This window comes from Leucoraja erinacea, unplaced genomic scaffold (assembly GCF_028641065.1).
Source record: "Leucoraja erinacea ecotype New England unplaced genomic scaffold, Leri_hhj_1 Leri_102S, whole genome shotgun sequence".
In the NCBI taxonomy this organism is placed as follows: Eukaryota; Metazoa; Chordata; class Chondrichthyes; order Rajiformes; family Rajidae; genus Leucoraja; species Leucoraja erinaceus.
In genome coordinates this window covers 240,001-266,210 of record NW_026575264.1, presented here as the reverse complement: position 1 = coordinate 266,210, position 26,210 = coordinate 240,001, and the positions used below count along the sequence as shown (strand labels likewise).

The following is a 26,210-nucleotide window of genomic DNA, read 5'->3' as shown; positions in this document are numbered from 1 at the left end:
GAGAGATGGAGAGAAGGCAGGTACAGGATACCGAGTTGGATGATCAGCCATGATCATATTGAATGGCGGTGCAGGATCGAAGGGCCGAATGGCCTACTCCTGCACCTATTTTCTATGTTTCTATTCACATACAAGGAATTTGCCTTGGTGCACCGCCCGCAAGTGGCAACATGACATAGTGACAGTTAGGAATGACACATTAAAGTGCAGCATACCTGAGATGCAGGGAGTTGGTGCTGAGCTGGAGGTTTCTGGCTGGGGTCTGGCATGACCACAGATGTAGGGATCACTGGTATTACTGGCGGCTGGGCAGCAGGCACCGCACTGGAGTCAGGTACTTTGGGCGTTGGCTGAGGTAGCACCTGTGGGATTTGGGCAGGGACTGCAACGTTGGAGCCGGGCCCTTCTGCTGACACGTAAAGCTGAAAGACACAAGACCCATCCACGTGTTATTCAACAGACAATAGACAATAGGTGCAGGAGTAGGCCATTCTGGCCTTTGAGTCAGCACTGCCATTCAATGTGATCATGGTTGATCATCCACAATCAGTACCCCGTTCCTGCCTTCCCCCCATATCCCCTGACTCGCTATCTTTAAGAGCCCTATTTGAACTAAACTAAACTCCACTCTCTGCCTCAGAGGGCGGTGGAGGCCGGTTCTCTGGATGCTTTCAAGAGAGCGCTAGATAGGGCTCTTAAAGATAGCGGAGTCAGGGGATTGATAGGGTCAGAGGCACATAGGGAGTTGTCAAGTAGATGGATTGAGGATGTAGCCCAGTCGATCACACAGACCAGACTCCCCACCATTGTAGATGTCATAGAGTGATACAGTGTGGAAACAGGCCCTTCGGCCACATTTGCCCACACCAGCCAACATGCCCCTGCTACACTAGCCCCACCTGCCTGCATTTGGTTCACTCCAAACTTGTTCCATCCATGTACTGATTAGTGCGGGAGTCAGAGGTTATGGGGAGAAGGCAGGAGAATGGGGTTAGGAGGGAGAGATAGATCAGCCATGATTGAATGGCGGAGTAGACTTGATGAGCTAAATGGCCCAATTCTACTGCTATCACATGAGCTTATGACTTTTTTTGCTCCTTCAAGCATTTCCACATAGCTGTAATTTCGTGCCTATGTTACTATTCTGGTGCATCTCAACATCCTTTGTCAACAGTGACTCTCAGCAGATGTCTAATCTGTGCTTCACAAAAGCTCAGCAAATCTTCCTCCCTTCTGCTCTTTCAGCAAATCCAAGCACCTTGTACGCTATTTTTATCTCCCATGACAACAAACACCCTTTGCAAATTGTAGAAACAAGAAATTGCAGATGCTGGTCACTCCAGCACTCTGTGGAACGTCACCTATCCATGTTCTCCACAGATGCTGCCTGACCCGCTGAGTTACTCCAGCACTCTGTGAAACGTCACCTATCCATGTTCTCCACAGATGCTGCCTGACCCGCTGAGTTACTCCAGCACTCTGTGAAACGTCACCTATCCATGTTCTCCACAGATGCTGCCTGACCCGCTGAGTTACTCCAGCACTCTGTGAAACGTCACCTATCCATGTTCTCCACAGATGCTGCCTGAAGTTACTCCAGCACTCTGTGATACGTCACCTATCCATGTTCTCCACAGATGCTGCCTGACCCGCTGAGTTACTCCAGCACTCTGTGAAACGTCACCTATCCATGTTCTCCACAGATGCTGCCTGACCCGCTGAGTTACTCCAGCACGCTGTGAAACGTCACCTATCCATGTTCTCCACAGATGCTGCCTGACCCACTGAGTTACTCCAGCCTGTCACCTATCCATGTGATGCTGCCTGACCCGCTGAGTTACTCCAGCACTCTGTGAAACGTCACCTATCCATGTTCTCCAGAGATGCTACCTGACCCGCTGAGTTACTCCAGCACTCTGTGAAACGTCACCTATGATTCATCCAAAATCAGTACCCCGTTCCTGCTTTTTCCTCATATCCCTTGATTCCGTTAGCCCCAAGAGCTACATCCAACTCTCTCTTGAAAACATCCAGTGAGAAAACATCGTAAATGGCTTACCCCTTATTCTTAAACTGTGTGACCCCTGGTTCTGGTCTCCCCCAACATGGGGAACATGTTTCCTGCATCTAGCCTGTCCTATACCTTAAGAATTGTATATGTTTCTATAAGATCCCCTGTCATCTTTCTAAATTCCAGTGAATATAATCCCAGTCGACCCATTCTTTCATCATATGTCAGTCTGGCCATCCCGGGAATTAACCTTGTAAACCTACGCTGCACTCCCTCAATAGCTAGAATGTCCTTCCTTAAATTAAGAGACCAAAACTACACACAATACTCCAGGTGTGGTCTCTCCAGGGATCCTGTACAACTGCAGTAGGACCTTGCTCCTAAACTCAAATCCTCCCGCAATGAAGGCCAACATGCCATTAGCTTACTTCACTGCCTTCTGTACCTGCATGCTTACTTTCAGTAACAGCGAGTTCTCCCTGCAGTGGGTACCATGTAATCCCGTGCTACCTGCTCCATGGTCGGATAGTCGGCGACTAAACCGTCTGCCCCCACCTGGTTTGCCAGGTGAGGAGGGGGCTGTGGACCTGCAGCAGGACCAGAAACAAGACCTGTCAAAGAGTGGATGAGCACCTAGCGAGCCAATGGCCATCCACACTTCAGAAGAAGTTGCGATCACTGCTGTACACAGCATTGTAAGGAACGATGATGAAGCACACACACACCAAAATTCTAGACTTCCAGCGGCGGAAGTCCACAGGATCTGGAGGACAGAGATGTGCGGTGCGTCAATCACCGTTCCCGTTGGAAACCGGCACCACTGCGTCGCTAATATTTTCAACGATGATGAATGAAATGAAGTGACTGATGTACAAGCACACCCAGGTCTCGTTGCACCTCCCCTTTTCCTAACCCGACACCAATCAGCTAATAATCTGCTTTCCTGTTGTTGCCATCTCACATTCATCCACATTATACTGCATCTGCCATTACATCTGCCCTCTCACCCAACTTATCCAAATCACCGGAAGTGTCCTTCGTGTGTAGGAGTGTTAATGTGTGGACCCGGTGGGCTGAAGGGCCTGTTTCCATGCTGTACCTCTAAACTAAATACTAAACTAAAAGATTACAAAAATACAGAAAAGTACCATCTAAAAATGTATCTAATAAGCCTGTTTTTTGCAGCTGCTATCAGAGCCACTACTTAGCTTCAATATATTAATAGTTATATCATCAAAAATGTGGATTTCTCTGCCTCGGAGGGGGGTGGAGGCTCTCAAGAGAGCTTTTAAAGATAGCGGAGTCAGGGGATATGGGGAGAAGGCAGGAACGGGGTACTGATTGTGGATGATCAGCCATGATCACATTGAATGGCGGTGCTGGCTCAAAGGGGCGAATGGCCCACTCCTGCACCTAGTGTCTTATATTAATCAGTCTGCAGTTCTTCCATTAGTCCAGATATTCAACAGACAATATGCATTCAGGGCTAGGAATATTTAAGATTGAACATACGCCAGTAGATCAAAGGGACTGGCCCTTCCAGCCCACTGCTTGCTCCTACTTCCTGCTGGAAATGTAGGTCAGGTATGGACAAATGTACGAGACTTTGCACACTCACTGGGCAACTAACCTGCTGTTTAAATGAGTAACGAATGATTAGAACGGTGTCCGTGAAAGATTCAGAAAAAACATGATTGCAGCAGGTTGGGGGGAGGACATAAGCAAGAACCTTTTCCAATTTGTGTTCTGAGAAATAGTGATGCACTACAGTTAAATGTCACCCCATTCACAAAACTCTACTGTAGACAAAAGTGCTGGAGAAACTCAGCGGGTGCAGCAGCATCTATGGAGTGAAGGAACCAGGCCCAGCTTGCCCACCTTGGGTTTCGGCCCTATTTCCTTCGCTCCATAGATGCTGCTGCACCCACTGAGTTTCTCCAGCACTTTTGTCTATCTTCGATTTTCCAGCATCTGCAGTTCCTTCTTGAACACAAAACTCTATCAATTGGAACTAACAAGAAAATAATGATCTATCCTTTTCCAAAACCCAACAGTACGAAGGTTAATGTAGAAGAATCAAGGGCAGAAATGGTGGGAAAGGTCAGTGTGTAACTCCTGATTAACTATTCAATCAGCCACTCACCCAGAAAACTTTTGATCATTGAGCAGTAGAGGACAGGAACAGGTCCTGTGCCGAACATGATCGGAAGGTCATAAGTGATAGCAGCAGAATTAGCAGCTGCAATACTGCCACATCCGATTTCATCTTCTCCCTCTCAAATCTTCTCCCTCTCAACTACCTCCTCGGAGTTCCTTTACCTTGAGTTCCATTATCAAAGCCCATTCATTACAGAACACTAAATCCAGAATTGCCTTTCCCTGGCCGGCTCTACTACAAGCCGCTCCAAGAACCCATCTTGGAGGCACTCCATAAATTCCCTCTCTTGGAGTCCAGTACCCACCTGATTATCCCAGTCTACCTACATATTGAAATCGACCACAACCACCTTTCCTTTCCACAACTTGCCTTTCCTGCATGCATGATTAGACAATAGACAGGAGTGCAGGAGTAGGCCATTCGAGCCATTCAATGTGATCATCCCCAATCCTGCCTTCTCCCCATATCCCCTGAATCCTACCTAGCTCTCCCTTGAAAGCATCCAGAGAACCTGCCTCCACCGTCCTCTGTGGCAGAGAATTCCACAGACTCACAACTCTCTGTGAGAAAAAGTGTTTCTTTGTCTACGTTCTAAATGGCTTACCCCTTATTCTTAAACTGTGGCCCCCGGTTCTGGACTCCCCCAACATCGGGAACATGTTTCCTGTCCCTAGCTTGTGTCCAAACCCTTAACAATCTTATATGTTTCAATGAGATCGCCTCTCATCCTTCTAAACTCCACAGTGTACAAGCCCAGCCGCTCCATTCTCTCAGCATTCTTACATGATGCCAAGTAAAACCAATCTCCTTGGCCTGTATGTGATTCGTATCCTTGCATTCCCTGCCAGTCCATGTGCCTGTCTAAAAGCTGGGTAAACACCACTATCGTATCTGCCTAAACCACCACCCCTGGCACCACGTTCCAGGCACCCACCTGTGTAAAAAACACTTCCCCCGCACATCTTTAAACTTTGCTCCTCACAAAGTCATGCCCTCTAGTCTTTGTTTAAGAAAGAACTGCAGATGCTGGGAAAATCGAAGGTAGACGAAAATGCTGGAGAAACTCAGCGGGTGAGGCTGCCTCACCCGCTGAGTTTCTCCAGCATTTTTGTCTACCCTTTAGCCTTTGACATTTCCATCCTGTGAAAAAGGTTTAGGTTGAGAAGAGCAACTTCAAAGGTTGACTCCAAAAGCACCCCCATTGCTTCCTCGGCTATTCATAGAAAGCTGCCATACCTGGCTATTAATCGCACAAGGCCGCAAATCCAAACGTGACAGAACCTGTTCCAGTCTGGCCCCTTTTACTCTCAATACAACACTCACAGATGCCGACACGCTTCTCAGAGAAGAAATGCTAAATAAGATCAGAAGAGAGGCACGTGGGCACAGCGGTAGAGTTGCTGCCCTACAGCGCCAGAGACCTGGGCTTAGAAGACCAAGGAGGGCATAGAAACATAGAAAATAGGTGCAGGATTAGGACATTCAGCCCTTCGAGCCTGCACCGCCATTCAATATGATCATGGCTGATCATCCAACTCAGTATCCTGTACCTGCCTTCCCTCCATACCCCCTGATCCCCTTAGCCACAAGGGCCACATCTAACTCCCTCTTAAATATAGCCAATGAACTGGCCTCAACTACCCTCTGTGGCAGAGAATTCCACAGATTCACCACTCTCTGTGTGAAAAATGTTTTTCTCACCTCGGTCCTAAAAGACTTCCCCCTTATCCTTAAAGCAGGCGTAGGCCATTCGGCCCTTCGAGCCAGCACCAAGTTCAATGTGATCATGGTTGATCATCCCCAATCAGTACCCCGTTCCTGCCTTCTCCCGATATTCCCTGACTCCGCTATCTGTAAGAGACCTATCTATCTAGCTCTCTCTTGAAAGTATCCAGAGATCCGGCCTCCACCGCCCTCTGAGGCAGAGAATTCCACAGAGATGAACAAATAAAGCTGCTGGATCTCCACGTCCATTTGACAAATTGTGGAATAGTGCCGCACAGAGTAGGCCCTTCGGCCCATAATGTCTACGCTGAATCTGACGCTGGGTTAACCTAATCCCCTCTGCCCGTACATGATCCACATCCAGCACCCACCGTGCAGCCAACTAACATCCTGGAACAGGTTCCGCAGCAAGGTGAGATGTTATTCTTTCAGCTTATTTTAGATTTTAGAGACACAGTGTAGAAATAGGCCCTTCGGCCCACCGAGTCCATGCCATCCAGCGATCATCCCGTACACTAGCACTGTCCTACACATACGCAGGGAATGGAGGAGTTAGCAAATGTACACATTTGCTCTTCCACTACCGGATAATTATCCTCAACAATGCTTCCGCGATTTCCAATAACGCCTGCAGCTGATGTAATTTTGCTCTTCAAACACTACACAAATCCACAACCAGCTGTCTTCAGCAGATGGTAACGCCCCGTGGAGTGAGGCTGGCAAAGAATTTTAGCCTTCAGATCCCCAATGCACGCCACTGAGGAACAATCGAAGGTGGACAAAAATGCTGGAGAAACTCAGTGGGTGAGGCAGCATCTCTGGAGCGAAGGAATAGGTGACGTCTGAAGAAGGGTCTTGACCCAAAATGTCACCCATTCCTTCGCTCCATGGATGCTGCCTCACCCACAGCATTTTTGTCTACCTTCGATTGTTCCAGCATCTGCTGTTCCTTCTTAACCACTGAGGAACAAAATCATTTTGATGTGTTGGGGAAGAGTTGCCACAATACTGCTCAAGTGGAAATAGCAACAACAACAGCAATGTTATAGCTCATTGCTTGAATATTTCAGTCACAGATGACCACAAATTAAATATTTATGTTGTGAAATGTAACATTCATAAGTAATAGGAGCTGAATTAGGTCATTCGGCCCATCAAGTCTACTCCGCCATTCAATCATGGCTAATCTATCTCTCCCTCCTAACCCCATTCTCCTGCCTTCTCTCCGTAACCCCCAACACCCATACTCTGTGATCGGTTTGATGAGGTTGTATTTGGAGTCCTGCATGCAGTTCTGGTCACCCTGTTACAGGAGGAATGTGGAGGCTTTGGAGAGCTTGTGGAGGAGATTTACCGGAATTATGTCTGGATTTGAACGGTATTAAGGAGAGATTGGATTGTTTTCTCTGGAATGCCGGATGTTGGGGGGGGGGGGGGGGGAAGGAAGCCAACAGAAATATATAAAATTACGAGATGCATAGATAGGGTAGACAGTCTGAATCTTTATCAAGGTTTTTAAACCAGTATGTTGTTGGCTGCTTTTAAGAAACAAACTTTGACAAAGGGATATGGGGAAAAGCTGGAACGGGGTACTGATTTTGGATGATCAGTCATGATCATATTGAAAGGCAGTGCTGGCTCGTAGGGCCACATGGCCTACTCCTGCACCTATTGTCTATGTTTCTTTGTTTTTACCAGGATGGAAATATCAAATGCCAGAGGGCACATAGCTTTAAGGCAAGGGGGAAAATGTCCCCACTAGAGAGAGGGCCAGTGGTAGCAGACTCAATGGCAACTTTCAAAAGAAAACCTAATGCATGCAGCAAGAAAAAAAGTTGCAGAAACATTGAAACATAGAAAATAGGTGCAGGGGTAGGCCATTCGGCCCTTCGAGCCTGCACCACCATTCAATATGATCATGGCTGATCATCCAACTCGGTATCCTGTACCTGCCTTCTCTCCATACCCCCTGATCCCTTTAGCCACAAGGGCCATATCTAACTCCCTCTTAAATATAGCTATTGAACTGGCCTCAACTACCTTCTGTGGCAGAGAGTTCCAGAGATTCACCACTCTCTGTGTGAATTTTTATTTTCTCATCTCGGTCCTAAAGGATTTCCCCTTTATCCTTAAACTGTGACCCCATGTCCTGGACTTCCCCAACATCGGGAACAATCTTCCTGCATCTAGCCTGTCCAACCCCTTAAGAATTTTGCAAGTTTCTATAAGATCCCCCCTCAATCTTCTAAATTCTAGCGAGTACAAGCCGAGTCTATCCAGTCTTCCTTCATATGAAAGTCCTGACATCCCAGGGATCAGTCTGGTGAACCTTCTCTGTGCTCCCTCTATGGCAAAAATGTCTTTCCTCAGATTAGGAGACCAAAACTGTACACAATACTCCAGGTGTGGTCTCACCAAGACCCTGTACAACTGCAGTAGAACCTCCCTGCTCCTACTGAAATCATTTTACTATGAATGCTAACATACCATTCGCTTTCTTCACTGCCTGCTGCACCTGCATGCCTACTTTCAATGACTGGTGTACCATGACACAGGAAGTGAAACAGTTGACATTGGTGCGGCCACATTTGGAGTATTGCATTCAGTTTTGGTCATTTGGCCCATAGAGTCTACTCGATGGAGTAAAGGGACTTTGCTCCCTGGAAGGCAGGAGAGCGAGGGGAGATCTTTTAAGAGCGTAAAAGGAATAGATAAGGTAGAAGCACAGGTTGTTTTACCCTGGGCTGGGGGTACCAGGGGGCAGGGGTTTAAGGTGAGAGGGGAAAGATTTAATAGGAACCTGAAGGGTAACCTTTTCCACACAAAGATTGGTGGACATGTTCCCGATGTTGGGGAAGTCCAGAACCAGGGGCCACAGTTTAAGAATAAGGAGTAACCCATTTACAATGGAGACGAAGAAACACTTTTTCCTCACAGAGAGTTGTGAGTCTGTGGAATTCTCTGCCTCAGAGGGCGGTGAAGGCCGGTTCTCTGAATGCTCTCAAGAGACAGTTAGATAGGGCTCTTAAAGATAGCAGTCAGGGGAAATGGGGAGAGGGCAGGAATGGGGTACTGATTGTGGATGATCAGGCATGATCACATTGGCGGTGCTGGCTCAAAGGGCCGAATGGCCTACTCCTGCACCTATTGTCTTATATTAATCAGTTTTAATCAGGTTTCCAGTTCTTCCATTAGTCCAGATATTCAACAAACAATATGCATTCAGGGTTTAATATTGAACATACGCCAGTAGATCAAAGGAACAGGCCCTTCAGGAACGGGGTACTGATTGTGGATGATCAGCCATGATCACATTGAATGGCGGTGCTGGCTCGAAGGGCCGAACGGCCTACTCCTGCACCTATTGTCTATTGACATATAGAAAGATCTGCCGGAGGAGTTAGTTGTGGCTGAGACTACAACAGAATTTAACAGACATTTGTGTTCAAGAAGGAACTGCAGATGCTGGAAGATTGAAGGTACACAAAATTGCTGGAGAAACTCAGCGGGTGCAGCAGCATCTATGGAGCGAAGAAAATAGGCGACGTTTCGGGCCGAAACCCTTCTTCAGACTGATCAACAGACATTTGAACAGGTTCATGAATAGGTAAGATTAAGAGGATCTAAAGATCTAACGCAGGCAGGTGGGACTAGTGTTGACAGGCCATGGTTGGTGTGGGCAAATTGGATTGAAGGGCCTGTTCCTGTAATGTATGATATCAGCATGCAGGGACAAACAGCCTGTTCATAAAGGTAGACACAAAATGCTGGAGCAACTCAGCGGGTGAGGCAGCATCTCTGGAAAGAAGGAATAGGCGATGTTTCGGGTCGAGACCCTTCTTCTGTCTGATGTCGTAGGAGGGTGCAGGACAGAGTTAGAATGTAGTCGGAGACAGTGAGTGGGAGAACTAGTGGGAAGAACTGGGAAGGGGGAGGAGAGGGAAAGCAAGGGCTATCTGAAGTTGGAGAAGTCAATGTTCATACCGCTGGGGTGTAAACTGCCCAAGCAAAATATGAGGTGCTGTTCCTCCAATTTGCATTGGGCTTCACTCTGACAATGGAGGAGGCCCCGGACAGAAAGGTCAGGATGGGAATGGGAGTTGAAGTGCTGAGCCACCGGGAGATCAGGTAGGTTAAGACGGACTGAGCGGAGGTGTTCAGCGAAATGATCGCCAATATACAGGAGTCTACACCTAGAACAGCAGATAAAGTAGATGAGGTTGGAGGAGGTGCAAGTGAACCTCTGCCTCATCTGAAAAGACTGTCGGGGTCCTTGGATGGAGGTAAGGGGGGAGGTAAAGTGACATGTGTTGCATCTCCTGCGGTTGCAATTTACACTTATACCAAGTATACAAACCCAAGCCAATTAACCTACACACCAGTGCCTTTGGAATGTGGGAGGAAGCCAAAGATCATATGTGATACGAGTAGTATTAGGCCATTCGGCCCATCACGTCTACTGCGACATTCAATCATGGCTGATCTATCTCTCCCTCCTAACCCCATATTCATGCCTTCTCCCCATAACTTCTGACCCCCGTGCTAATAAAGAATCTATCTATCTCTGCTTTAAATATATCCACTGACTTGGCCTCCACAGCCATCTGTAGCAAAGAATTCCACAGATTCACCCCCCTCTGACTAAAGAAATTCCTCCTCACCTCCATCCTAAAAGAACGTCCTTTAATTCTGAGGCTGTGACCTCTGGTCCTAGACTCTCCCACGAGTGCAAACAACCTCTCCACGTCCACTCTATCCAAGCTTTTCACTATTCACTAAGTTTCAATGTGGTCCCCCCCCATTCTTCTAAACTCCAGCGAGTACAGGCCCAGTGCCGACAAACGCTCATCGTAGGTTAACCCACTCATTCCTGGGATCATTCTTGTAAACCTCCTCTGGACCCTCTCCAGAGCCAGCACATCCTTCCTCAGATATGTTGCCCAAAATTGCTCACAATATTCCAAATGCGGCCTGACCAGCGCCTTATAGAGCCTCAGCATTACGTCCCTGTTTTTGTATACAAGCCCTCTTGAAATAAATGCTAGCATTGAGTTTGCTCGATCTCGAAGAAAACCCACGCAGGTCACGGGGAGAACGTACAAACTCCGTACAGACAGCACCCGTAGTCGAGATCGAACTCGGTTCTCTGGCGCTGCAAGCGCTGTAAGGCAGCAACTCTACCGCTGCGCCACTGCACCGAACCCCGAAGTTCTTCCTGAACCATGCACGCAGCTGTGACGTAGACCGTAAAGTGGCGGGGCTGTTTAACAGCTGCGGCTCGCCTGCAGTCCGTCTGTTTTTACTTTTTTGTTGTTTTTTTTTGTCTTGTTTAGTTACATTTTTGGTTATTAGGTTGTGTTATGTGTGGGGGGGGGCTGAAACATGGTTTTCTGTCTCTCCTTCGGGGGAATGCAACTTTTTCGTGTCGTATCCCCCCTTCTCTGCCTCCGTCTGCGCTGAGGCCTAATGGCGGAGCTGGCGGCCTTCAATCTGCGACCGACCTCTAGGCTCCGGAGGCAGAGCCAGCCAGGACTCACCGACACGAGGCTGGCCGTCTTCAAGCTGTGGCGGCGTTCGGGCGCTCCGGTGGCAGCGGCACGACTCGGGGCTGGGACGGCGCTCCGGTGAGGGCGGCCCTGCGCGGTGCTGAGTCGGTGCTCCGGGAGTCGAGGGGGCCCGGCGCGGGGCTGAGACGGTGCTCCAGTAGCTGAAGCAGCGTTCTGGCGGCGGCGACCTGAATCCGGGGTTCGACCACGGGCCAGCGGACGACATCGTCGGGAGATCGCAGGTCACAGGCTAGTGCCTGTTTTCCGGAGCTCCCGCGGCAACAGCTGCGTCCGCTGGACTGGAGGGCGGCAGCTTTGACCACCCCGGGCCGCGGAGCTTGAACCGGCCCGTTCGCAGAGCTCGGTGAGCCGCGGGACTGACTACCATTGCCCGTGGGGTAACAACATATCGCCTCAGCGTAGAGGGAGAATGAGGAGGGAAGAGACAGTAACCCTAAGATTTTTGCCTCCATCACAGTGAGGAGGTTCCTGGTGAACCCACTGTGGTGGATGTTAATTTGTGTTTATTGTGTGTTTTGTTGTTTATTGTTACATGTATGGCTGCAGGCAACGACATTTTGTTCAGACCGAAAGGTCTGAATGACAAATAAAGGATCTAAGTCTAAAACATACACTGGCATTCCTTTCCCATCGCTGGCAATAGCAACATCAAGGAGAAACCATCATCATCTTCACATGGTGACTAATAATGGATAATGAACACAACTTTGCCAATGGATTGCCCAAATCCCCAAATATAAAAAGGAGAAAGCACTCAGACTCACATCTGGACCCTGTGGACAATCCTTCACTCGGGGAGACTGTTGAAAGAAAACAGAAAATGAATTAAATCATTTCAGCATCAGCAATAGAACAACAAAACATTGCATCTATCGTGCCAACGTGTCACAACATGAAGAAAGTGTTAGTTCAGTTTAGAGATACGGCTTAGTTTAGAGAAACAGGCCCTACGAGTCTGTACATCCTGTACACTGGCACTGCCCTACACATTTAGGGACAATTTACAATTTTTACAGAAGCCAATTACCCTACATGTCTTTGGGATGTGGGCGGAAACCGGAGCACCCGGAGGAAAACTCGCACACAGGAACACGACAGGGGACCTTAGAGAAACGTATACAATTCTTAAGGGATTGGACAGGCTCGATGCAGAAAAAAATATTCCCCATGTTGGGAGAGTCCAGAACCAGGCGTCACAGTTTAAGAATAAGGGGTCGGCCATTTAGGACTGAGATGAGGAAAAACTTTTTCAGCCAGAGAGTTGTGAGTCTGTGGGATTCTCTGCCACAGAAGGCAGTGGAGGCCAATTCATTGGATGTTTTCAAAAGAGAGTTTGATATAGCTCTTAGGCCTAATGTTTTCAAGAGGGAGTTTGATATACCTCTTAGGCCTAATGGAATCAAGGGATATGGAGAGAAAGCAGGAACGAGGGTACTGATTTTAGACGATCAGCCATGATCATATTGAATGGCGGTGCTAGCTCAAAGGGCCAAATGGCCAACACCTGCACCTATTTTCTATGTTTCTATGTAACTAAAAGAAGAGGAGTTCTGCAATCACTGGGAGAACGTGCAAACTCTGTCCAGACAGCACCGATGGTCAGGACGGAGCCCGTTTCACTGGCGCGTTGAGGCAGCGACTCTACCGCTGCGCACTTGGCCCACGGAATCGCCACTGACCATTGAGCACCCATTGACGTTAACCCTACACCAATCCCATAGTTCCTTCAACTATCTCCAGTTCAGCAACTGCGTTGATGAGACTATAACTTCATAAGATATAGGAACAGAATTAGGCCAGTCAGTCCATCAAGTCCGCTTCGCCATTCTTGGAAGGCTTGGGTAGAGCGGACGTGGAGAGGATGTTTCCCCTTGTGGGCGAGTCTAGGACCAGAGGTCACAGCCTCAAAATTAAAGGACATTCTTTTAGGAAGGGGATGAGGAGGAATTTCTTTAGTCAGAGGGTGGTGAATCTGTGGAATTCTTTGCCACACAAGGCGGTGGAGGCCACAAGTCAGTGGATATATTTAAGGCAGAGATAAATAGATGTTGGGGGAGTCCAGATCCAGAGGCCACAGTTTAAGAATAAGGGGTAAGCCATTTAGAACGGAGACGAGGAAACACTTTTTCCACAGCGAGTTGTGAGTCTGTGAAATTCTCTGCCTCAGAGGGCGGTGGGGGCCGGTTCTCTGGATACTTTCAAGAGAGAGTTAGATAGAGTTAGATAGAGGGATATGGGGACAAGGCTGGAACAGGGTACTGATTGTGGATGATCAGCCATGATCACATTGAATGGCGATGCTGGCTCAAAGGGCCTACTCCTGCACCTAGTGTCTAATGAAAGGGCAGGAACCAGGGCCCCAGCAAGTGGGAGAGTGGGAAACATTACGTGAGGAGGAGGATGTCAAATCATTATGGTTTCTTAATGGTTAATAAGCAAATTATCTCAGTTTCATTGTATTTTCTTAGATTTCGTAGTTTTATAAAGACCTAGGAAATCGGGTTCATACATCAAGAACTGAGAGTGGCGCAGAGAGTTGAGTTGTTGCCTCACAATCCTGACCTCGGGTGCTGTCTGTGTGGAGTTTGCATGTTCTCTGTGACCGCATGCGTTTTCCCCAGGTGCTCTGGTTTCCTCTCACATCCCAAAGGCATGCGGGTTTGGCCCTCAGTAAAAGGGGACAATCATCTTATTGGGAATGTACCGCAAGCTGCCAAATTAGAAGAGCAAATGTGCCGATAGATTGCAGGCAGCTGCAAGACTAATGTGGGGTTGTCATAGAAGGGGAGTTGAACTTTCCCAATATAGATGTCACAGTGAAAAAGCTTTAGATGGGTTGGAAATTGTTAAATGTGTGTTGGAAAAGTGTGCAGGGGGCGGATGAGACAATGGGAAAACATGGAGCCAGTGTGAACGGGTGATCGACGGTCAGACACAAAATGCTGGAGTAACTCAGCGGGACAGGCAGCATCTCTGGAGAGAGAGAATGGGCGACGTTTCGGGTTGAGACCCTTCTTCAGACGGTGTGGAGTCAGTGGGCCAAAGGCCTACTTCCATGCTGTATCTCCAAAACAAAATGTGCAAAGTACTTATGATACGGAGTCATTATAAAAGGACTGGACAAGCTAGATGCAGGAAAAATGTTCCCCAATGTTGGGCGAGTCCAGAACCAGGGGCCATGCAGTCTTAGAATAAAGGGGAGGTCATTTAAGACTGAGGTGAGAAAAAACTTTTTCACCCGGAGAGTTGTGATTTTATGGAATTCCCTGCCACAGAGGGCAGTGGAGGCCAAGTGACTGGATGGATTTAAGAAAGAGCTAGATAGAGCTCTAGGGGCTAGTGGAATGAAGGGATATGGGGAGAAGGCAGGAACGGGGTACTGATTGGGGACGATCAGCCATGATCACAATGAATGGCGGTACTGGCTCGAAGGGCCGAATGGCCTCCTCCTGCACCTATATTCTATGTTTCTATTATCTGTCATGACAAGTACTTTAATCTGCATACATACAGAGACCATCGGGATGAGTACTGTAGGCTCAGAATCCCAAGTTAAAACTAAAAACACAATGTGGCTGTCCGCATGCACGTGGTGACGGTGGTGTGGGAAACCTGACATGGATCATACGGATCAGGTCATCAGCAGCAAAACCAGACACGGATCAAATCAGCAATTCTGTTTGATCTACAAAACCTACCCTCAACTGAGACACGGCAGCCTTCCCTTCTTCACTCTCTTCGTCTAATTCGTCATCGCTCCATTCCCAGCCGCCATCTTCCGTCTTGTGCAGTCGACCGCTGGAGCCTGGAACCCTTCTCACCTGATCAACACAGAGGCAAGCTGAGTCAGGTGCAATGTCCGCATCTACACACATCTCATTCTCACCATCCTAATTGAACTCGAGTACGTTCCACAGTGACACAGATCTACACGCAAAACAGTGTAAACAACAAACTAACTTAAAGTTAATTCACAGCAAAATAACTTCACCTTGCCCCTTACTTTCCCCCTCTCTCTCCAGCCCCTCCCACTTCCCAGTTCTCCGACCAGTCTTCAACTAGATTTTATCACTGTACCGCCCACTCCCCAGACATCGGTCAGGACCGACAGTCTCGACCCGAAACGTCACCCATTCCTTCTCTCCAGAGACGCTGCCTGTCCCGCTGAGTTACTCCAGCCTTTGGGTCTATAAATTAGTTTAGTTACAACGCGGAAACAGACCCTTTGGCCCAACGAGTCCGTGCCAACCATCAATCCCCGCACATTAACACTATCCTACACACACTGGGGAAAAATTACATTTATACCTCACCAATTAACCTACAAATCTGTACATCTTTGAACATGGGAAAAAACCACAGATCAGAGAAAACCCATGCGGTCACGGGAAGAACGTACAAACTCTGTACAGACAACACCCGTAGTCGGGATGGAACCCGGGTCTTCAGCAGTGTACAGCAGTAACTCTACTGCTGCGCCACCGTGCCGCTGTGTCAATTCTGTGTCAATTGCTGTGTCAATTTTGTTCTCAAACATTCCCACATGTGCTAGTCACCTCTCAGTACCATCCATCCCCCTGTGGAACTGCAACCTGGAGTATAAAACATAGCATTTACCTTCTTTGATCTTTCAGCTATCGTGGGTGCTCGAGCTAGCAATTTTTCTTCAAGGTATTCCTTGTTCTGTAAAATGAATATAACGTTGTGATCAACAAATTTAAGGGCGTGGATGGTAGGTGCGACTGGGACCTTATAGCCGTTACAGGCACCTGGCTAAGAGAGGGACAGTCCAGAACCAGGGGTCACAGTTTAAGGATAAGGGGTAGGCCACTTAAAACTGAGATGAGGAAAATCTTTTTCATCCAGAGAGTTGTGAATCTGTGGAATCCTCTGTCACAGAAGGCAGTGGAGGTTTTCAAGAGGGTTAGATTTAGCTCTTTTGGTTAACGGAATCGAGGGATATGGGGAGAAGGCAGGAACAGGGTACTGATTGGGGGTGATCAGCCATGATCACATTGAATGGCGGTGCTGGCTGGAATGGCCGAATGGCCTACTCCTCCACCTATTGTCCATGTTTCTATGACTGGCAGCTTAATGTTCCAGGATACTGGTGCTAAAGGAGATAGAGGAGGGGATTTGCTTTATTGATTAAGGTGAAAGTCACACCAGTCGGCCGAGATGACATTGTTGCTGGTTCGCTCAAGGAGGCTCTTTGGATGAAGCAGAGAAATAAAATGGAGACTATTCAATTTAGTTTCTTGTCAAGTGTACCGAGGTACAGTGTAAAGCTTTTGTGGTGTGCCAATCAGACAGCGGAAAACAATACATTATTCCAATTGACTCATTTATAGTGTACAGATACATGATAAGGGAATAACGTTTAGTGCAAGGTAAAGCCAGTAATGTTTGATCAAAGTTATTCTGAGGGTCACCAATGAGGTAGATAGTAGTTCAGGACTGCTCTCTGGTTGTGGTGGGATGGTTCAGTTGCCTAATAACAGCTGGGAAGAAACTGTCCCCGAATCTGGAGGTGTGCGTTTTCACACTTCTGTAACTTCTTGCCCGATGGGAGAGGGGAGAAGAGGGTGGGGTGCGACTGGTCCTTGATTATGCTGCAGGCCTTGCCGAGGCAGCGTGAGGGATAAATGGAGTCCTGCGTCCAATATTCGCTGGAACCACGGAAAGTGGCCGTGTACTTTCGGCTCTCAAATAGTCAACAGGAATTAGAAGAGAAAATATGCCAGGAGATTGCAGGACTAACAGGGTTGTCATAGGAGGGGATTTTAAAGGGCCTGTCCCACTTGGCAATTTTTTCGGCGACAGCCAGCATCATTGACTGACCAAAAGGTCACCGAAAAAGTCATGGCATGATGGATGCGCGTTTCCTCAAGTGTCACAATTTTTTTTTTTTTGTCGCCGCTGGATTTTGAAATGTTCAAACCTAATTTGAGGAAGAACATTCTTGCTATTGAGGGAGCCCAGCGTAGGTTTACAAGGTTAATTCCCGGGATGGCGGGACTGTCATATGCTGAGAGAATGGAGCAGCTGGGCTTGTACACTCTGGAGTTTAGAAGGATGAGAGGGTATCTTATTGAAACATATAAGATTATAAAGGGTCTGGACACACTAGAGGCAGGAAACATGTTCCTGATGTTGGGGGAGTCCAGAACCAGGGCCCACAACTTAAGAATAAGGGGTAAGCCATTTAGAACGTAGACGAGCAAACACTTCTCAACACAGAGAGTGGTGAGTCTGTGGAATTCTCGCCCTCAGAGGGCGGTGGAGGCCGGTTCTCTGGATACTTTCCAGAGAGACCTAGATAGGGCTCTTAAAGATAGCGGAATCAGGGGATATGGGGAGAAGGCAGGAACGGGGTACTGATTGGGGATGATCAACCATGATCACATTGAATGGCGGTGCTGGCTCGAAGGGCCGAATGGCCTACTCCTGCACCTATTGTCTGTTGTAAAATCTTTCGGCGACCCTGATACGTCAGTCAATGACGCCGGCAGTCGCCGAAAAAAATTGCCAAGTGGGATAGGCCCTTCATTTTTTCAATATAAACTGGGACTGACATAGCGCCAAGGACTTAGATGGGGTGGGAAATGTCAAATCTGTTCAAGAAACTTTCCTCAAACAATTTGTGACGGGTCCTACACAGGAAAGGGCAAAGCTCGGTCTACTCTTTGGAAATTAGGACAGGCAAGTGACTGAAGTGTCAGTGGGTGAAACGTTTGGTCCAGCAACCACAGTTTTATTGACTTTAAAATGGTTGTGGATAAGGGCAAGGCTGACCCAAAGTTAAAATTCTCAATTGAGGCAAGGTCAACGTTGATGGTATTTAGACAGGAGCGGCTCCCAATAAAAATGTTGTGGACATAACTCCATTTGCATGTTAAACTTTCCATATCCTTCAATGGACTTCCTGGTTTCAGGGACTAGAGTTGAGTTGACTATAGGGCCTGTCCCACGAGCATGCGATTCCATGAGGCAAGCGCGACCTAACGTGGTCGCTTGAGCCATACGGCCTCGCGGGGCCGGTCCCACTCCGATCGCCGGAGCCATATGGAGTTGTGCGGAGCTGGTCCCGACATCGCGCGGGGCTCCAAAAAACCGACCGTGTTCAAAAATTCCGCGCGGCAACTGCCTGCCGGCCCCGCAGCCACCTTGACGCCATATGCACTGTCTCAACGCCATACGTCACGCGCGGACTTCGCTCGAACTTCACGTCACTGAATCGACCTCCGCGCGGCCCCCGCTACTGGTTTGGTCGCATGCTCGTTGGACAGGCCCTTTAGGTCGCGTTTGCCGCATGCAGTTCGCATGCTCGTGGGACTGGCCCTTAACTCCTGCCCCAGCACTCTCTTCTTGGGTGTGTCTGGGATTAGGAGCAGTGGACACCAGAGTACAAGTAGCCACCATGTACTGGTTTGAATGGGAGCACGGCAGCTCTTTGCAACAGCTACTTGGGAGATGCCATGACTCTTCTGCCCCTCTTAGCTTGTGGGAGCAGCCAGAGCTTCCTTGCTTTGGTTACACCTCTCAATGCTGGGCAATGACGCAGGTGATGCCTGCATGTCACCAACACAGCTGAACAGGTGTATTAGTTACCTGGTGCATGTGCCTTATATTGTCCCCCCCCCCCCCCCCCCCCCCCCCCCCCCCCTTCATCCCTTACACACTTACCTTTGCTTTTTGGAAAAACTTGTGCTTTAAAAATTCTGCTGCTGTAGGTCTGGAATGAAAATAAATCTAATTAATAAATACATCTAAATTAGGTTGAGGTTCAGGAACAGCTTTTTCCCAACAGCCATTAAACAATACAACCTGAAATACAACCCGGGATGGCGAGACTGTCATATGCTGAGAGAATGGAGCGGCTGGGCTTGTACACTCTGGAGTTTAGAAGGATGAGAGAATATCTTATTGAAACATGTAAGATTGTTGAGGATTGGGACACACTAGAGGCAGGAAACATGTTCCCGGTGTTGGGGGAGTCCAGAACAAGGGGCCACAGTTTAAGAATAAGGGGTAAGCCATTTAGAACGGAGACGACAAAACACTTTTTCTCAGAAAGTGGTGAGTCTGTGGAATTCTCTGCCTCAGAGGGCGGTGGAGGCAGGTTCACTGGATGCTTTCAAGAGGGAGCTAGATAGGGCTCTTAAAGATAGCGGAGTCAGGGGATATGGGGAGAAGGCAGGAACGGGGTACTGATTGTGGATGATCAGCCATGATCACATTGAATGGCGGTGCTGGCTGGAAGGGCCGAATGGCCTACTCCTGCACCTATTGTCTATTGTTTATTATGAAGGCAAATAGTTGGCAACTACTCAACTGTTTCAGAGCACAAGGACCTGCAGATGCTGGGATCATGAGCAAATAGAAACATAGAAAATAGGTTCAGGAGGAGGCCATTCGGCCCTTCAACCCAACACCGCCATTGAATGTGATCATGGCTGAATGCCCTTCTCCTGCACCTATTGTCTATTATCTATAATCTCTGAATTACATAGACTGTTAATGTTATTATTGTACTATTATTGTTAGTTAGCTTTTTGTGTGCATGTGTGTGCATGCGTGTATATACACACTGAACTTTTTGTCATTGATCATATTGTTTACAGTGTACTAAGTTTGCATCTTCTGTTGTGCTGCAGCAAATAAGAATGTCATTGCTCTATCTTGCACATCTGACAATAAAACACTCTTGCCTCTTGAATTGAGATGTTCTTGACTGGTAGATAGTTGGTCGAGCACCAAATGCAACATGTCTGAAGTTCACCACACACGGTTTAGGAATGCTATGTGCGACGCAGAGCAAAGGAAGACACTAGACAATAGGTGCGGACTCGATGAGCCGAAGGGCCCCGTTTCTGCACTGTATCTCTAAAACTAAAAATTAAAAGATGTGCATGTCGATGGATATTTTTATGGCAGAGATAGATAAATTCTTGATTAGTACTGGTGTTAGAGGTTATGGGGAAAAGGCAAGAGAATGGGGTTAGGAGGGAAAGATAGATCAGCCATGATTGAATGGCGGAGTAGACTTGAAGGGCTGAATGGCCCAATTCTGTTCCTATCATTTATGAATTTATGGCCCGCTGAGTTACTCCAGAACTGTGTGTCTTTTTTAGTAAATTAACATATGCAGCTCCTCGTATCTAATTTTCGTTGTCTCTGTACTGTACACTGACAATGACAATTAAAGTTGAATCTGAATCTGAATCTAATTCTAATTACTCTGACTTTGAAATGCGATTAGAGTAATTAAGTTTATAATTAGACTTTCTATACTTCTTTTGCCCCACTAGTCACTGCCTGCCATTCTGAAAAAGACACGTCTAATTCCTACACTTTGCTTCCTGCCTGCCAACCAGTTCTCTGTCCATGTCAATACCCTACCCCCAATACCATTGTGCTCTCATTTTGCACACTAATCTCTTGTGTGGGACCTTGTCAAAGGTTTCTTGAAAGTCTAGATACACCACATCCACTGGCTCTCCCTTATCTATTCTACTTGTTACATCCTCAATAAAAATTCCAGAAGATTAGTCAAGGAAGATTTCCCCTTCATAAATCCATGCTGACTTTGACCGATCCTGTCACTGCTTTCCAAATGCGCTGCTATAACATCTTTAATAATTAACTCCAGCAACTGGTCTATAATTCCCCATTTTCTCTCCCTCCTTTCTTAAAAAGTAAAGTTACATTGGCTACCCTCCAGTCCACAGGAACTGATCCACAGTCGAGAAAACATTGGAAAATGATCACCAATGCATCCACGATTTTTAGGGCCATCTCCTGGAGTCCTTCGGGATGCAGACCATTTGTCTGCCTTCAGTCCCAGCAGTTTATCTAACACCATTTCCTGACTAATGTGGATTCCCTTCAGTTCCTCCCTACCACTAGATCCTCTGTCCCCTAGTATTGCTGGGAGATTGTTTGTGTCAATAGACAATAGACAATAGGTGCAGGAATAGGCCATTTGGCCATTCGAGCCAGCACCGCTATTCAATGTGATCATAACTGATCATCCCCAATCAGTACCCCGTTCCTGCCTTCTCCCCCATATCCCCCGACTCTGCTGTTTTTAAGAGCCCTATCTAGCTCTCTCTTGAAAGCATCCAGAGAACCGGCCTCCACCACCGTCTGAGGTAGAGAATTCCACAGACTCACAACTCTCTGTGAGAAAAAGTATTTCCTCGTCTCCATTCTAAATGGCTTACTCCTTATTCTTCAACTGTGGCCCCTGGTTCTGGACTCCCCTAACATCGGGAACATGTTTCCTGCCTCTTGTATGTCCAAGCCCTTAACAATCTTATGTTTCAATGAGATACCCTCTCATCCTTCTAAACTCCAGAGTGTTCAAGCCCAAATGCTCCATTCTCTCAGCATATGACCGTGTAAAAACCTACGCTGTACTCCCTCAATAGCAAGAATGTCCTTCCTCAAATGTGTCTTCCTTAGTGAAGACAGAACCAAAGTACTTGTTTAACTTAAAGTTAAAGAGAGAGCGAAAGCAAGGTTTACTTGAAGTTAGAGAAGTCAATGCTCATCCTGCTGGGGTGAATTGGCCCTCTGTAAGGCTAACTGGTCTACCACTGGAGGACAGAGATGTGTGGTGCATCCGTCACCATTCCCATTGGAAACCAGCACCACTGCGTCGCTAATGTTTTCAACAACAATGATGGATGTAAAATTCCCCCGAGTGTGCAGGGGGTGGATGAGAAAGTGGGATAACAAAACTGGTGTGAACGGGTGATCGATGGTCGGTGTGGATTGTATGGGCCTGATGTTCACTGTACATCACTGTATACCTGAACTACATCACATTAAAAACTCTTCTACTGACCATATACAGTACAACAGTACATTAACCAAGGACTTCAGTTGCGAGAGCACATATTCCATTGCAAACATCCTGTCTGGTAAACAAAATCTAACTACACAGAAAAAGTAAGCCCATTTAAAGCTCGAATACACTGAAACTAAAGCAACTTCCTTCAATAAAGCTGATAAACAATAGACAATAGGTGCAGGAGTAGGCCATTCAGCTCGTCGAGCCAGCACCGCCATTCAATGTGATCATGGCTGATCATCCCCAATCAGTACCCCGTTCCTGCCTTCTTCCCATATCCCCCGACTCCGCTATCTTCAAGAGCCCTATCTAGCTCTCTCTTGAAAGTATCTAAAGAATCGGCCTCCACCGCCTTCTGAGGCAGAGAATTCCACAGACTCACAACTCTCTGTGAGGAAAAAGTGTTTCCTCGTCTCCGTTCTAAACGGCTTACCCCTTATTCTTAAACTGTGGCCCCTGGTTCTGGACTCGCCCAACATCGGGAACATGTTTCCTGCCTCTAGTGTGTAATAATAATAATCTTATATGTTTCAAGATCCACTCTCATCCTTCTGAACTCCGGAGTGTACAAGCCCAGCCATTCCAGTCTCCCCATTCTAAGGCGATTTCACCAGGGATATGTCAGGATGATGAAACACAATAGTAACTTAAATGAATCTCATCCACTGGATTCAGTGCAGTCGTCCAGTTAACCAATCTTCCCCACCCCAGGGAATAACTTTGTTACTTAACACAATCAATATTCCACCACAAAATCGAAACAGACAGGATTAAAGAACCTAACTCTTAATCTTACCAGCGGCAGGTTTAAACCAACATTAAAGGTCATCTTTTGTCTATCTTCTGGTCAAGCACCATTTAATATTTAATATGGTCACGTCATGAGATGAGAAGTAAGCCATTTAGAAAGGAGACGAGGAAACACTTTTTCTCACAGAGAGTTATGAGTGTGGAATTCTCTGCCTCAGAGGACGGTGGAGGCTGGTTCTTTAGATACTTTCAAGAGAGAGCTAGATAGGGCTCTTAAAGATAGAGGAGTCAGGGGATATGGGGAGAAGGCAGGAACGGGGTACTGATTGGGGATGATCAGCCATGATCACATTGAATGGCGGTGCTGGCTCGAAGGACCGAATGGCCTACTCCTGCTCCTATTGTCTATTTTGAAGGCAAATAGTTGGCAACTACTCAGCTATTTCAGGGCACATGGACCTGCAGATGCTGGGATCATGAGCAAATAGAAACATAGAAAATAGATGCAGGAGTAGGCCATTCGACCCTTCGAGCCAGCACCGCCATTCAATTGATCATGGCTGATCATCCACAATCAGTACCCCGTTCCTGATTTCCCCCCCATATCCCTTGATTCTGTTAGCCCCAAGAGCTAAATCTAGCTATTTTGAATATAATTCACAGTGCTGGAGGAACGCAGTGGGTTAGGCAGCATAGGTGGCTGTGGAGGCCAAGTCAATGAATATTTTTAAGTTGGAGATTGATAGATTATTGATTAATACGGGTGTCAAGGGTTACGGGGAGAAGGCAGGAAAATGGGGTTAGGAGGGAGAGATTGATCAGCCATGATTGAATGGTGGAGTAGGCTTGATGGGCTGAATGGCCTAATTCTGCACCTATAACATATGAACGGTGGAGAATGAACAGTTGACATTTCATGTGGGTCCCTTCTTCAGACACCACAGCCACATCTGCTATGTCTACCCTTCTTCAGACAGGTGTATGTCCATTCCCTGCACAGATGCTGCCTGACCCGCTGAGTTTCACCAGCTCCGTGGACTGTTCATAGGGTCATATGTGATAGGAGCAGAATTAAGCCACTCGGCCCATCAAGTCTACTCCACCATTCAATCAAAGTTGATCTATCTCTCCCTCATAACCCCATTCTCCTGCCCTCTCCCCATAACCCCCGACACCCGCACTAATTAAGAATCTATCAATCTCTGCCTTAAAAATGTCCAAAGCACTCACATGTATTTGTAGAATTAGTGGGATTTTATGATTTGTGACTGCAGCAAGCTATTTATTCAATATTCACAGTGTATTAAGGTAGCAAAGTGATCCCCAATCTCAAGAGTTTTGTTTAAGAAAGTACTGCAGATGCTGGAAAAATTGAAGGTAGACACAAAATGCTGGAGAAACTCAGCGGGTGAGGCAGCATCTATGGAGCAAAGGAATAGGTGACGTTTCGGGTCGAGACCCTTCTTCAGACTGATGTGCCCCCCCCCCCCCCCCCCCCCCCACCCCCACCCACATCAATCTGAAGAAGGGTCTCGACCCGAAACGTCACCTATTCCTTCGTTCCATAGATGCTGCCTCACCCGCTGAGTTTCTCCCGCATTTTTGTGTCTCCCTCCAAGAGTGTAGAATCCAAGAGCAGAACTCCAATTTTACCTTTTTTCCGGATCTTTCTGTAGACACTGTGAAATCATCTTCCTAAAGGACTTGCCGTATTTTTTCACCATTTCCTTGTCTTGTACGCCCGTCTCCAAACAGGGAGGATCGTTCTGAAGCGTTAGCATCAAGACCTGGACAGAGAGGGGAATAGATGCCAGTTAGAGGAATCAACCCGCGAACTTTAAACCAATGTTACGTTGAAACAGAGACACAGGGAACTGAAGATGCTGGCACCTGGAGCAAAACACAAAGTGCTGGAAGTGACGCACAGGCAATGTTGCACGTCAGGGCCAATCTGCCCATTCTCTCTGCAGCCGCTGCCTGAACCACTGTTCCTCCAGCACTTTATGCTTTATACTGGGGGGCAGTGTTAGCTGTGAGGAGGATGCTAGGAGACTGCAAGGTGACTTGGATAGGCTGGGTGAGTGGGCAAATGTTTGGCAGATGCAGTATAATGTGGATGAATGTGAGGTTATCCATTTTGGTGGCAAAAACGGGAAGGTGGACTATTATCTAAATGGTGGCCGACTAGGAAAAGGGGAGATGCAGCGAGACCTGGGTGTCATGGTACACCAGTCATTGAAAGTCGGCATGCAGGTGCAGCAGGCAGTGAAGAAAGCGAATGGTATGTTAGCTTTCATAGCCATGATCACATTGAATGGTGCTGCTGGCTCGAAGGGCCAAATGGCCTACTCCTGCACCCATTGCCTATAGTCTATTTAGTCTAGTTTCGAGATAGAGCACGGAAACAGGCCCTTCGGCCCACCGTGTCCGCGCTGACCAGAGATCCCCGCACATTAACACCATCCTAAGCTCATTTGGCACAATGTTTACATTTAGCAAGTCAATTAACCTACAAACCTGCACGTCTTTGGGACGTGGGAGGAAACCGAAGAACTCAGAGAAAACCCACGCAGATCACGGGGAGAACGTGCAAACTCCGTACAGACAGCACCCGTAATCGAGATGGAACCCGGGTCTCCGGCGCTGCATTCAGTGCAAGGCAGCAACTCTACCGTGACTGCCCTGTCACATGTGAAAGGGAGTGAAATGTAAATGCAGAGGGAGGGATGTGGATGGAAGGGAACAGGGGGCGGGAGCCCAGTAGGAGGATGGTGGGAGAATTTGGTGTGCACCCATGATTCGGGAAAAACAGTTTTAAAACAAGATTTGGGAACCATTGATCTAAGTCACCCATTTTAGACAACAGTCAATAGATGCAGCAATTTCTTCCAAGCACACCAGTCAATGCTCCAAAGCACTTATTCTGATCAATAGGGATTGATTTTATACTTGGAGGGAGCTGCTTCTCCAGTTATGTGCCCATTTTTGCAACCAAATGCAATTTTTCCAAATAAAAACCAGGGTAAAAGATTTTAGGAGAATAAATAAAAAATGAGACCGGATTTAGACTGGCCAGCTTCTGCACCATTAAACGCAGGACAATACGGCAGCACAGCTGCTGCCTCAAGAGCACCAGAGACC

General features: G+C 47.4%; 1 protein-coding gene across 1 annotated transcript in view; it reads right to left on the bottom strand.

Moving 5' to 3' along the window:
• The window catches only part of LOC129715133 (serine/threonine-protein kinase OSR1-like), a 110,765-nt gene that overhangs the window by 16,296 nt on the left and 68,259 nt on the right, over positions 1-26,210 (bottom strand). Inside the window, exons 8-13 of the mRNA XM_055665001.1 lie at positions 24,723-24,856; positions 19,148-19,196; positions 16,079-16,144; positions 15,160-15,282; positions 12,226-12,261; positions 216-422 (exon numbers count right to left, since the gene is read on the bottom strand). Coding sequence (XP_055520976.1) covers positions 216-422; positions 12,226-12,261; positions 15,160-15,282; positions 16,079-16,144; positions 19,148-19,196; positions 24,723-24,856 — 615 coding nt within the window. The remainder of the gene's footprint in view (positions 1-215; positions 423-12,225; positions 12,262-15,159; positions 15,283-16,078; positions 16,145-19,147; positions 19,197-24,722; positions 24,857-26,210) is intronic.